Source organism: Phaeoacremonium minimum, assembly GCF_000392275.1.
Source record: "Phaeoacremonium minimum UCRPA7 unplaced genomic scaffold PA7_03_scaffold_371, whole genome shotgun sequence".
In the NCBI taxonomy this organism is placed as follows: domain Eukaryota; kingdom Fungi; phylum Ascomycota; class Sordariomycetes; order Togniniales; family Togniniaceae; genus Phaeoacremonium; species Phaeoacremonium minimum.
In genome coordinates, this window is record NW_006921275.1 from 289,442 (window position 1) to 303,306 (window position 13,865).

The following is a 13,865-nucleotide window of genomic DNA, read 5'->3' on the forward strand; positions in this document are numbered from 1 at the left end:
TGAAGGACAGTTATGAGCTATGACCAAGTCGACTGCAATACCCCAGGGGTCGGATCCGACATTGGCCAGACCCTTGGACGAGGCCCCGTTCTCAGCGATAGTTGTTGGCAGCTACAGCAAACGCTCACAGTCGGTACCAAGCACACAGGGACGTTACGCCTCTATCGTAGGTGGAGAGACAACGTGCCGTGCATGCGAGTCAAGAGGCGTACCAACTACCCTATGGCGTGGCGGATTTTATTGGCTGTTGGGAAGAGCGAGTCAGTACCGGGAACTATGTACCTCAGATGGATTCACCAGATGGTTTGGAATGCAAGGCTTCACTGGCAGCCGCTTTCATGGGCTGACAGGAGAACCGAAAGCGATGCCACCCACACACTCGGGTCGAGCATATCGAAACTACCTACAATATCGTGTATCTTTGGAAATACGCATGTTTTAAGTTCAAGACAAACGAATTGTAGTGGGCTTTCACGGCATTTGTGGTGTTTCTTCGCCTACGCCATGAGGCGTCGTTAATCCAGATGTCACATTATATAAGCAACTGGGCAGCCACGATGGCAAACCAAAATATGTCATCCATGTGAAAGTGCAAAAAAGGTCTTCTAATGAGGCGCAATTGCCAATATAAATCCGTTTGACAATTTCATTGGCGCGGGGCTATTCGGCATTTACACCAAACTAACGGGAAGGCAGAATGGCAATCCAGCGAGGCAGAGTTGCCCAGTCAAAATGCTCCTGTCGATCATACAGGAAAGGGAGTGCGGATAAAGGTCGCAATAGGGCTTTAAACCAAGTCAACCTATGAGGAGCTCATATGTGCCCGAGTGTGCTTCTGCACAATAGGTGCGGGAGCGACTGACCGAAGCTCGCTGCTTGGTATTACCGGAGCGGGCAAGCCGGAGTGATCGGCAAGGCTGGCCATGGCCAGAATCACCTGGCCCTTCTTGGAGGGCGTTGGAGGGCATCGACCGAAATATTGATGTACCTGCCAGACCTGCTCATCGACGATTGCGGGGTTAATCGTTGCAAGAAAGATCCAAGGAAGGCAAGGGAGATCTGGAGTTACGATGGACCCTCGTCATCCGTCGTATTAAGAACATATTCCAGGAAAATGCAATGGTCTCATTGTGTATGCAGGATAGCAAAGGCAAGATTGGGTACTGTCAAGAAATTGGTCGCGTGTGTTGCCATGAGTCTGATGTGTCAGCTTGGTTGCCAAGGATCAAGGGAGGGGCAATTCAGGCTATGAGGTCACGAGTTGAGGAGCCACTTCACAAGACGAATCATCCTGTAGGCTTTGACTCGTGGGTGAGACTCCTATCATCAGGTGACCGTGCAAGGAAAGGCCGCAGTCCTGTCCTGACTTTTGCTGTGCCTGTCCTGTCCCGTCGGAGAAGATTTCGAAGATACGAACAGGTCCAACAGACATGCTTTGACTGCTGACTACGCAACTTGCTATTCGAAGGGCGGTTTCCAATTTAGGTTGCCGAACGGGTCGGATGTGACAGCGTTAAAATGTAGTCCCCCTTCAATTTATGCCGATTGCCGAGTGCTGTTTTTAGTAATGATTCCAGGCAAGTGTACCGTATCATTCGCCTTGTCGGACATTTTGGAATTTCGCAGGCCTCCTCGCCCCCAAGCGTATCATCTCATTCCCGAGAAGGCACAATGGTTATTGTCTCAGGATTGGATGTTAACCGGCGTGTCAGCGATCTCCACGTGAGTTTCATGATGCGCAAACGTAGGCCATTTGCCATTGTCTCAGAGAGGCCTTTGGGCAGCAAGGCGTGAGCTCTTTAGAACGTTTAAATTGTCGGTCGACCCGACACGTTTGGATGTGGAGCCTCGCGTGGAACAATCCCTATGTTAGTGACCTACGTAGCACGCAGCCTGGCCACACAGACCGAAATGGGGTTCGTCAACCGTTCACCGACTTGTTACACGAGAAGCGGTGGTGGAACGTTCGCCTGTGCCATTTCAGGCATTCGAGGTGCCAATCGTGATATGCCTCGCGAATCACGAAGAGGTGACTGCTGTAAGTTTGACGGCCTGCGTGGATCGCGGTGAAGGGGACACGACCTCGAGACAGATGCACTGCACTGGCCCACTGAACGCGTTTGGGCGGTGGGTTGGCTGGTGCATTGCATCCGGAGGAATTCATTTCGGACTCCCTGCTGAAGATCGCTCTTTGTACGCTTTGCCAATGCATTGAGCAGCTGCGGAGCAAGGCAGTGACTACGGTAGAACCTGCCTGACCAGAACAGCACAACACCCCAAGCAAGGGCATGGATAGGCTGGTTGCATGAAGACATTGGGATCCTTTCTCAAATAGCGGGCTAATGCCGGCTGCGGCGTCTGTTCCAAAAGTCCTAGCTAGGGGAGCATCCCGTCGCCTAAGCGCTGCATCCCACCCTTTAGGCTGCTGTGATAGGTCTTGCCAACAGGCAGGGCACATTCGAACCTGTGGAAAACCCGTGTGGATGTCCGCGGCATCACAGCTCCGTTCTGGCTTGTTCCAAGCTGCCGGATCCGAACCGTCGAGGTACTGTGGAATTGAAAGCAAGGCGAAGACTCGAGAATAGAGACTCGATAATCTCATTGCTGTGGCTGCCTATCTGAAGGGAACCGAAACTTAGAATGCAGCTGTTACCCTTGTGCATCTTTTCAAAGAAATAGCAACTGAGCTGTGATAGCCTCAATCGAAGCGAGCCGGCAATGTTGGAAGGTGCGATAGCAAACCTGCTGCTCACGCAAAGCTATTCGTAAAATGGTCTTCGACAATGACTGGTTGGTTTGAAGTCAGGCCTCACACTAATAAGGGAGGCGAAGATGGTCCGTAGGCCCCGCGACTGCCATGCCAGTAGCTTGTCAGCGGAGCCCTTTGGATTACATACCTCTCTGTGTCCCTCTTTCATGTTATTCCCAGCTTCCGAGGTGAGAAATGGCAGGCATATCGGGGCCGGAGGACATAGAAAGTCAAAGCCTCAGAGGGTCAGCATTTTAGGCTTGCCCCGGGTGGAGGCATACCTTTTTGGGCGGATTCCTGCCTGACTGCATGTGTGCTGTTCGCCAAAACAAGGCCGTACTGTAAGGCAGGCATGAGGTAGATAATGTAATTGTAATCGTAAGGCGTGTTGATGATGTGGTTGTTGCCTCCTATTACGGCGGAGGCTCTTCCTTTTTTTTTTTGTGACGGCGAGGAAGGCGCCAAAGAGCTACAAGGGAAGAATTGGCAAGGGCCCATTTTGACCTTGTCAATCAGGCCCATCGCAACCGCCTTTTCTGGCCCTTTTTGCCATCATCATCATACAACATGCAGACGGTACTTACTTGTTGTGCACTGTGCATATGTAGGTTGGGCGGGGCCGCATTCACGGTACGGACCTCCAAATTTAGGCATGCTGGAGGAGAATCGCACCGTTCTTGGCACAGTACAGCTCCTCCCTTTGCTCTCCCACTTTTCAGAGAGGTATTCTTAGGTACCTAGGTTAGGTATGCTGGTATGTTGGCATGTCGAGGTGGACTTTTCTTGGTTGGCTCTTGGCCAGACCAGCGACCAAGCCGGCAGGCGGTGGGCCTGGACCTTCTGGAAGTGGCTCCTGTAAGCAACTGACTGAGTCGCTTGGCTTGACAGTAGGTTCCAGGTTTGACATGATTGACTGACTGATTGAATGAATCGAATGACTGCGTGTGTGAAGGGCTGCGTGCCCAGGTGGACTAACATAATGGGGGATTTCATTTGTGGCTCGCGCCCTGTCTGCTCTCTGCCAGGTCTACAGTGCCTGTTTGTACCTACTTACGGTACCAAAGCTCGCTAAGGTAATGTGGTGGTGCAGGTTCAGGTGCTTCTGTTAGGCTCGCTGGCCGTTGCCCACTGGGTACGTGCGCTGGGCCTGTGCGCCTCCTTAGCAATTCCCTCTTGCCTCCTCTGGCCGGCTGCAGCAGCCAGTCGTGCGGCCGATTTTCCACTTTCCCCTTCCTTCGTATTTCGTGGACCCTCCTCCTTCTCACTTCCTCTCTCTCCTCTCCTCCCCCACGCATTTTGGTGTTCTTTTGCACCTTTGCATTGCATTTCTCCTCTTCCCCATCAATCGTCGTCCGATCAGAACGGACTTCAGGGCGCGATATCTTCATTTGAAGCCCTTGATCATCCTCCTCCCGGCCTTTTCCGTCGCCGAAACCAACCACTTTGACGACAATCCGGCCTCAAACCCTCCCCGTCGCCGCCCTCTCTCAACACCATCGTTACCGGTCGGAGCGAGCCCCCCTCTCGAGCCTCTGAGCCTCATCGTTCCCTCGTCATTCCACACCGGGTTCGACTCAATACACACTCCTGGGACGACTTAAATAATAGGTGAGTCACTCCTCGATTTATTTCTCCACTTTGCACCCCCTTCCACACACAATATTTGCCCTCATCGTCGTGGGCAATTGACTGCTTTCCATTTTTGGCGTCAGGCTGCGTTTTCGTGAGGTGATACCTGCTTCGCCCTTCAGCTCGCTTCCTAAGGCTGCCTCATCCCACTAGCCCCTCCCGCCGCCTAAGCACCTCTCCACTCGGCTCCCCTAAAACCTCACGCTTGCATCACACCGCTCCCTAACCATCAACCTCGTCAAAGACGCTCAGCTGATTAAATTTAATCAAAACAGTCTCCTTAACCAACACCCTTCGACAACCAAATACAGTCTGTCACCCTGCTTCCTTCCTTGCTCAGGAACGGAAGCTCCTCAACATTTCAGCCAAGATGACCACAATGGTACGTGAGATGCACCCTTTAACCCCCTCTTCTTGCTTACCCATCACCCCAACCCTGCGTCACTGGGCATATCTTCGCGATGTGACGGTGATTGTATCGACAAGCACCCATTTGTTCCAACTTGGTTCATGTCCTCTATTCGATGCCTCGGAAACCATGAGGGATGCTAACCGCAGTCTGTAGGATCTACGCGTCGGTAATAAATACCGTATCGGTCGAAAGATCGGTTCCGGTTCGTTCGGTGATATCTACCTAGGAACCAATATCATCTCCGGCGAGGAGATTGCCATCAAGCTCGAGAGCGTGAAGGCCAAGCATCCCCAGCTGGAGTATGAGGCCCGTGTCTACAAGTCACTCGCTGGCGGCGTCGGCATCCCCTTCGTCCGCTGGTTCGGTACTGAGTGTGACTACAATGCCATGGTTCTGGATCTCCTCGGACCCAGCTTGGAGGATCTCTTCAACTTCTGCAACCGAAAGTTCTCTTTGAAGACGGTCCTCCTGCTCGCCGACCAGCTCATCTCCCGAATTGAGTACATCCACGCCAAGTCCTTCATCCACCGTGATATCAAGCCAGACAACTTCCTCATGGGCATTGGCAAGCGCGGCAACCAGGTTAACGTTATTGACTTTGGTCTGGCCAAGAAATACCGCGATCCCAAGACTCACTTCCATATCCCGTACAGAGAGAACAAGAACTTGACTGGTACTGCTCGATATGCCTCCATCAACACCCATCTTGGTGTCGAGCAGTCTCGACGAGACGATATGGAGTCCCTCGGCTATGTTATGCTCTACTTCTGCCGTGGCTCTCTGCCGTGGCAGGGTCTGAAGGCTGCCACTAAGAAGCAGAAGTATGACCGCATCATGGAGAAGAAGATGACTACCCCCACCGAGGTTCTCTGCCGCGGCTTTCCCAACGAGTTTGCCATCTACCTGAACTACACTCGTTCCCTCCGCTTCGACGACAAGCCCGACTACAGCTACCTCCGCAAGATCTTCCGCGACCTGTTCGTTCGTGAGGGATTCCAGTACGACTACGTCTTCGACTGGACCGTCTACAAGTACCAGAAGAACGCTGCTGCCATCCAGCAGCAGCAGGCCCAGCAGGGAGACGACAAGAACCGCACTGATGCGGCCACCGGCCAGCCAACTGCTGCTGCCACCAAGACCCCTGCTATCTCTAGCAACCGTACGCGCAACAAGATGATTGCTGGAGCTGGTGTGGACACTCCGGAGACCAACCGTGCCGTCGGTGGCAGCGACAGGATGTGAGTGTCTGAAAGCCTAGCCCATAGCATTCCGCGTAAGGAATCTTGTTTCCTTCGAGTTTGGTGTGCTCTTAAACGCTGGACTAAGGAAAATGCTGACAAGATTGCTGACTTTCAGTTTGCGATAACAGGCTGCGCTCGGCTTCTAGAGGTCAAGGCGCTGGCTCGGGATATGCTTCCGGCTCTTATCGACCAAAATGAATAATCACTAGCCATCCGACTTAGATTGCTTTTGTGGGAGTACATGTCACCCCGGAGTAGAAAATGGACCATGTCCCGCCGTGTTATGTCCACGGATGCCAACCTGTTGGGTTTTCTCGCGTTTATACATCGCGGCTCGCTGAGAGGGGATCTCGTTTTGACTACGTATCACGACTCCACAACCTATGTCTTATGGATTGCTTTCCTTTTCGTTCTTCGACGTCTCCGGTCTCAAATCTCTCATCGCTCGGACAACCTGGAAAGGCAGTTCAACTAAGCGGGTTTGATCATATGATCAAATCTTCTGGGTAACTGTCATTATCCAGAGCTGTCTGAAAGGCATGCCCGGTATCTCGATGTTTCGAGGTGCCGTATGAGGGGATTTTAGCTTTGATGGGAAACGCACGCACCTCAGATGCTGCACTATCAACGGACTGATTGAGCAGCGTGGATGGAATGAGTTATCCTCTTTAAAGGGACATTCCACCTATTGCATGCTCCGTCGTTGCGATCAACAGGCTTTCCCGTGGTCAGAAACTCTTATCAATTTCCTTATTCATGCTCTTCGACTCATGGTTTTCCTTCTTCGCGTCTGACATTTAACTGGCATCTCGCTTCGGAGCTCGCTTGTGGGGAAGTAGTAATAAGGGGAGAAGCATGGCTTGAACGGTCTTATGGAACATTTTTGCGGACGGCATTAGTACGGCAACGATCACGAAGCCCAAACAGTTCAGGCTGAGACGAGCTACGCACGTGATGAGTTTCGATGATCGGCGACGTTTGGCTTCTTTTGACCCCAGGACGACCATCCAGATCTTGAGTGGAGCTGTCCTTCAGGAGGTCGAAATGGAAGATACAAGCTTATCGGCGCCGGGCAAGTTCTCAACAATTTGTCCGTGTGTCAGTCAGCAACGCTGCTAAACCGCCTTTACTCCACTCCTGATCTGGATGTTGACTTTGGAATTTGAGAATGATACGCTATCCGCTCCTAATTCGTACCCTGGATTGTGCACAGCTCGGGTGGCTGTGTCAAGCTATCGAGCGGGGTAGATAGCAGTGTATTCCTTGGACGTCAAGAACCAGTCCCTCAGTCATCAGACAGGCAGCAATACACGCAAGGTCTAGCTAGGTAGTCTTCATAATTGATATTCGTTTTGCTCTTAGTGCTGCTTCCCCATGTCATCTCTCCGGCGGTGCAGGCATAGCTGCTAGGACTACACGTGGGCCGGCCAATGAATCGCCGTGGAAGAGCCTAACGAACTATTGAAACAGACAGTGCCATGTCGGTAGTCAAGGTCAGTGTCAGGAGGCTGTGGCAGGTCACAAGCGAGGCCACTTCTGGTAAACAGCTGACCAGACTCACAGAGCTACCAGATGGGGAAAGATATAAAATGAAGAGCCCGCCTGGGTGCCAATAAGAAGAATAGTCTTTAGTTCAAACCCACTAAGAACCATTTTTCTCTTCGAGAAGCTTCATTATTCTCGGTGTAGCAATACGTTGTTCAGGCGTTGGGCTGATCTTACACACCGGAAGAATTATCGGACCTAGCAATCAGCCACGGCAGGCAGATTCGCGGCTAGGGCGTAGCTGTCTTGTAACTATAGCTACCTATCTTAGCTCACTTCACTAGAACGTCTTCCCTCGAGGATGGAGGGTTCAGCTCGTCCTCCAGCAAACATGGCGCCATCTACGTTGGACTTGTTTATGCTGACCTTCAATTGCGCAAAGAACCTCATCAATGTTGCCGTCTTTGCATCACACCTCCGCACCGCCCTCCAGCAAAATGCCACGGGCTTGCCGGACCTTGTTGTCTTGTAAGTCCACCCCGTGGGTCACCTAGCTGGAGACCGGCCTCGAACAAGTACAGAAGAGATAAATTAAGCTGTATTACACCTCGTCTTCGCGACGGTGGACTATATTGAGGCTCTAAGGAGCAGGCAATGGGCAAATATCGGGGATGATCATAGCTGACGCGGGGCATACAACAGCTCCCTTCAAGAAGTCGCCCCGCTCTCGTACTCATTCATCGGCTCCTACTTCCTGAACCCGTACTACGCAGCCTTCGAGGAGGCTCTCAATCAGGCAGCATGGGAGCTCGAACCGCCGGCTGCGAACGCTGATGGCTCAGCATTACCTACTGCTTTCCCCACGACATCACAGTCCTCGTCGTTATGGAGGAGGAAGCAACCGTCCTACCCATACCAGCTCATTCGGGCGCACAATGTCGGCATGACCGCCATTATGCTCTTTGCTAAGACACCGGCCGCGATACATCATATCAAGGCAGCAGAGTGTGGGTTTGGTGCTGCGGATATGGGGAACAAAGGTGCTGTGGGACTGAGAATCACCTATGCAGACGCTGGGCTCGACGGTATCGCGGAGGAAGGTGCTGAGACGAGGACAACCGAACTGACGTTCGTGGCGACGCATCTGGCGGCTATGGAGTGGAATCTACGCCGCCGGAATGCCAATTGGAAGAGCATCGTGTCAGGCTTGACCTTTGGCAATCCAAAGGCCGTTACCTCTGGTGTGCCGGATGGTACAGCGGCTGCTGTAGAGGCAACATTCACAGAGGCTTTTGGGGCTACAGACCTGCCGGAGCCTGATTCAGACCTCAGCGATGATGCAGAGCCGCTGTTGGCCCAAGACCCTGACTCCCTATCCCTGACAAAAGAACATAACGATTCACTAAGGGACATATCTATATTCCGCCCAGGCGGCTACCTCTTCGTGGGAGGTGATCTAAACTATCGGATCAGCACGACGACGCCGCCTGCACTTGCTCCGTTCCCCAACCTGAACGCAGAGAGCGAGAACTACTGGCCGAACTTCCTGTCACGCGACCAGCTCACCCAAGAGAAGGCCGCTGGCCGCACGCTGCACGGCATGAGCGAGGCGGACATCACGTTCCCGCCAACCTACAAGGTTGTCGTGCTGCACCACATGGACGGCGCCGTCAACGAGGCCGAGCTGGACGAAGCCGAAGCCAACGAGGAGGCACCGGTCCCCTGGCGCTGGGCCTCGCACCGCTGGCCGGGCTGGTGCGATCGCATCCTGTACCTGGACCTGCCCGCCTGGGTGAAGCGGCGGTCCGGCCTAGAGAAGAGCGAGGTGGCCGTCAAGGCGTACAACTCGCTGCCAGTGGTGCACACGAGCGACCACCGCCCCGTGTTCCTGCGCGTGCAGGTGCCTATGCTCAAGCCTGACGAGATGGGCCTGCCGACAGCGAGCGAGCAGGAGGCGCTGGCGGAGGCGGAGGAGCAAGATCCTCGGCTGAAGCTGCCGGTGCCGGTCGACATTGGGGCGTGGGACAGGCGCGCGGTGGCGAGGAGGCGTGAGATCATGGTCGGCTGGTCGATGTTCCTGTGGAGCACGCGCGAGGGTGCCATGGTGATTGCCACGACGCTGCTGCTTGGTGTCGGTGCCTGGTGGATGTATCAGGGGTTTTGGTGAGAGTCATTTGTACGAGTGGAGATCCGGAGAGATTCATTAGATGATGCATTGATAACTCATTTGTAGAGGGAGAGTAGATGGTTTGCCATGGCTGCATGAAGGGGAAACGGCATGGTTCGCGGGTAGACGAACGATACCCTGGCTTACTTACGAGATGTATGGTTGGCGGCGTATGGGAGTATAGATTATACTAGGACAGGGCTCAAACCAGATTTTGAATGTCTATCGTACATGGATTCGTTGACTACCTAGGTCAGCTACGTGTGCCTATTCCTACTCGTTATATGTGCTCCTCCGAGTACTTGATGGTTGGCATATCTAAACAGTCACAACTCTTTCCTGTGATCCAGATGCCTGCCTTTTCCCTATCGTTTGTCCAAGGCATTGTTAGGCCTGATTCAAAACCAAAGGGCAACTGTCCACCTTAGGCATGAATCCTCTTCTTTCCCTTCTTTCCCATCACCTCTAATCGATGCTCGCACGTACTCGGACACACATCGTGCCGAGGTTATCGAGTTCACTTGGCTCTGCGCACTTTGAACTCCTCTAAAATCTCTCTAGCCCTCGCTCCTCAACAGCCCACCCGGATATCGTCAAATCAAAGGCCTGCCCCCGATCATCCACCCCTTATCCGTTCGTTACTCATGGCAATGCATCGTGACTGAAATGACAGTATACCTCCCACCCACCTATTCAGTCCAATTCAAAAATCCACTTACGGTTGTGACAAGGCCCTTGGCCCCAAAATAGCCATGCTGACATTCCTCCTTTCCAGATGAGAAGTATTCAAAACACGCAACACAAAGATAGCTCGCTGAACCAGCCCGCGGCGCGCCCCGCTCAGAAATCCTTGAAGAACTGGTCGTACTTGCTCGCCATGTCCTCGGTGTACGTCTCCCTGTTGGGGTCGTCCTCCGGGTAGATGTCGAAGCACTGGGCGTCGCCGGGGAAGCGGACGGGCGGGATGATGGGGCCCTTCTGGCGGCGCTGCAGCACGGCGTCCCAGTCGACGCCGCGGAAGAAGGGGTGCTCCTTGACGCGGGCCGCGCCGCCGCTGATGTTGCCCAGCCGCCGCGACCGGTCGACGTTGCAGAACTGCCGGATGATGTCTTGCGCCTCGGGCGAGATGGGCGGCTCTTGGGGGAAGATGACGGGCTTCTCGACGATTCTTGTGGGGGGGCCAAATTAGTGGCTGCTTTGTATGGAGAAAAGGAGGAGGAGGAGGAGGAGGCTGCTTACTGCTTGTAGATCTCGATGGGATTCTGGTGCCAGAAAGGCGGGTAGCCGGTCAAGAACTCATAGATCAGGATGCCGAGCGCCCACCAGTCCACAGCCGTCGTGTGACCCTTGTTATGGATCACTTCCGGGGCGAGGTACTCGGGGGTGCCGCAGAGGGTGTACGTCTCGGTCGGCGCCCCCTTTGTGTCGCTGGGGTCGCCGCGGCCGCCCAGGCGCTTCGCAAAGCCAAAGTCCACGAGCTTGATGTGGCCCTCCTCGTCTAGCAGCAGGTTCTCTGGTTTGAGATCGCGGTATGCCACGCCCCCTTGCTGCTCGTGCAGATATTCGAGCACGAGGACGATCTCGGCGGCGTAGAACTGTGCCATGGGTTCGTCGAAGCGGCGGTACTTGCGCAAGTACGAGAAGAGCTCGCCGCCGGGCACATAGTCGAGAAGAAGGTATAGAGAGTCGGCGTCGGAGAATGATGCCATGAGGTTCGTGATGAAAGGGTGGCCGGACACATCGCCGAGGATCTCGCGCTCATGGCGCACATGGTCGATTTGCTTGAGCTTGATGACTGCAGTCTTGCGTCTTAGCAATTGCTATTCCACAGCATTGAGTTTAGCGGAGGTGTGAAACGAACCCTCTGTCTTCCTCAATATCTTGAGCGCAAACACCTTGTTGCGCTCTGCTTCATTGGCAGGGTGGGATAGTCGTACTAAACAGACCCGGGCAAATGTGCCTGCGCATTGGTTATGAACATTAGCAACCATATACTTCTAATATGACGGGGCAAGTTCAATTCACCTGTCCCCAGCGTGCGGACCTTGTTGAAGTCGCTGAGCTGCAGCTTCCGGGATGTTTTGGACGAGTCGCCGGGATCGCCAGGCACCACGACGCCCTTCATGGCCTGCGCAGCCTCGTCCCGCGAGAGCCCGCTCCCCGCATGATCGACCGTGGCCGGGACGGGGTTCGAGGTTGCGACTTTGGCGGCCATTGGGGGGTTTAGGAGGGTGAGTTCAACAGCCGCTTGGCTGGCGGCAAACAGATATGTGAAGAGTGGAGGACGAGGACGAGGCCGAGGACGGTCGCTGTCTTTTCCAGGACAGCAATCGGGAAAAGCTTCATGTGAAGCCCATGCTATGACTTTTCGTTGGCGGGCCCAATGATCGCAATGCGCTTCGCAGCCCAGCACAGGTTGGGCTGCGGTGGAGGTGAATTGGTCGAGGAGGCGGCGGTAGCTTCGAGATGCGAAACTTGGTTTAAGGCTGTACGGGCAGCGGCGACATGTCTTGAGGAATTGGATGCTGCAATGTTTCAAGAGGAAGCGTACTCTGGATTGGTGGTACCTTAGACTTGGGTCTCAGATGGTGACGTTGGCGAAGCGGCGCGAGTAAGGCAAGGTGAAGAGAGGATTGGTACTTCGCCTGGACTTGAGGAGGGGCGGACGATTGCGGCGGGGCAACTGGAATGGGTGAGGTGTAAGTAAGGTAAGCGTGCGATCGATTGATCGAATCTCGAGGACGCAGATTGGCAACCCGGGATTTGGATTGGGATGATGGAAATGAGATGTAGCCAGCCTTTCTTCACCACTTAGAATGGAGACCGGCTTATCATATCTCTCATCGAGTTGCCTACTGTAACTATAAGAAGTACAAGTATGTAGGGGGAAGGGGAGGAGGATCGAGGATCGAGGATCTCCTTGATCCCACGGCCCGCATAAGGGTATGTATGGGTAGATGGGGGTTATGACGTTTTCCGCTGCAGATGGGGTCGCAGCTTTCTTTAAGTCCCGCCGCCGCCTTTTCATTCGGCCGTCGGGGAGGGCGACGCCGTAACCATATCCGTCCTTGTCCTCTCTATCTATTCTATCTGAGATCGCGGGCCAAATTCGGGGCGATCCAAAGGTACCACGGCGGGTTAAAAGGCACAATACTGTAATCGAAAAACTCTTTGTTGGTCTGTTTCGGCTAGTAGGAGAATATGGATTGAGAAATTTAGTTCATGTATATAAATATGTGAAGAGTCGCATGCACTGGCGGTTGCTTTACTTATTCATCGACAACTCAGCTGCTCTTAAGAAACCGGGCGTCGAGGCAGCTGGCTGGGTTTTACAAACAAGCGAGTGAATTGATCCCCGTCTGCCACGAGGGATTATCTGTCCGTTTGCGGGCTGACTGGCCTTGCGTAACGTGTCTCCTCTGGCTCTGCCTCAAGTAACTTTAGGAAGCCAGCCCTTTCTGGCAAGTGGTAACATTGGGTGTAAGAGAAGCGTCAAATGCCTACTCCGTACGGAGCGATCCTGCAGCTCCAATGCACGGCATATGAGTATTAGTACAGTCAGGAAAGGCACTGATTGATGAGACCGCAGACCAGAGGCCTGGGCCTGTAATCATCAAGCTAATGTTATTGTAAATGGGAACCGTTTCCACGGTCAGGCCCGACCTTTCTTCACTTTGTAGAAAGTCGCCCAGGTCAATCGGCATCAATAAGCAGTATCTGGCGGGTTTGAGATGCTCGGCAATGCGCATCTACTGCATAGTAGATGGTTCCAAGAGCCGCTCATCAACTCTGAGGCCATGGCCCTTCTTTCTCGCTGCGTGCATCCGCCATCAGCGCTCAACTATCCAAGATAAGCCGCAATGTGAGATCCGATGCTTCGGTGGATTCTACTTTGGCATGGGCGCCTAGCAGCGTTGTGTCCTTGAACGGGGCTGAACCTAGGGGATTAAGCAGGTGCCTCGGTGAGACTCCTCTTTGCAATGTCATTCCCTGAACACCCTGAGGCACGGCTGGGTCCATGCTATCATCAGGGGTTGAATTGATTGTCCGGCTCCTCTCAGGAGATTCTGAAACGCAAGGAAGTTGTACGGTCGCTGACCAGGAACGGGGCAACGGCAGCATCCGACATTCGGGCCCGTAAACGACGGAGAAGGCTTAGGCTACCCAGATTCACAATGTCCA

General features: G+C 53.7%; 3 protein-coding genes across 3 annotated transcripts; 2 read left to right on the forward strand and 1 right to left on the reverse strand.

Moving 5' to 3' along the window:
* Positions 1–4,748: 4,748 nt before the first annotated feature.
* On the forward strand, positions 4,749–6,032 carry UCRPA7_4861 (putative casein kinase i protein; the record flags this gene model as incomplete). Its single annotated transcript, XM_007917412.1, has 2 exons — positions 4,749–4,760; positions 4,944–6,032. 2 exons carry the CDS (start codon positions 4,749–4,751, stop codon positions 6,030–6,032), a joined length of 1,101 nt encoding a protein of 366 aa, XP_007915603.1.
* A 1,875-nt stretch (positions 6,033–7,907) lies between these two features.
* On the forward strand, positions 7,908–9,683 carry UCRPA7_4862 (putative inositol 5-phosphatase protein; the record flags this gene model as incomplete). Its single annotated transcript, XM_007917413.1, has 2 exons — positions 7,908–8,044; positions 8,219–9,683. 2 exons carry the CDS (start codon positions 7,908–7,910, stop codon positions 9,681–9,683), a joined length of 1,602 nt encoding a protein of 533 aa, XP_007915604.1.
* Positions 9,684–10,523: 840 nt separating this feature from the next.
* On the reverse strand, positions 10,524–11,898 carry UCRPA7_4863 (putative camp-dependent protein kinase catalytic subunit protein; the record flags this gene model as incomplete). Its single annotated transcript, XM_007917414.1, has 4 exons — positions 10,524–10,851; positions 10,923–11,478; positions 11,545–11,643; positions 11,709–11,898. 4 exons carry the CDS (start codon positions 11,896–11,898, stop codon positions 10,524–10,526), a joined length of 1,173 nt encoding a protein of 390 aa, XP_007915605.1.
* Positions 11,899–13,865: the final 1,967 nt, after the last annotated feature.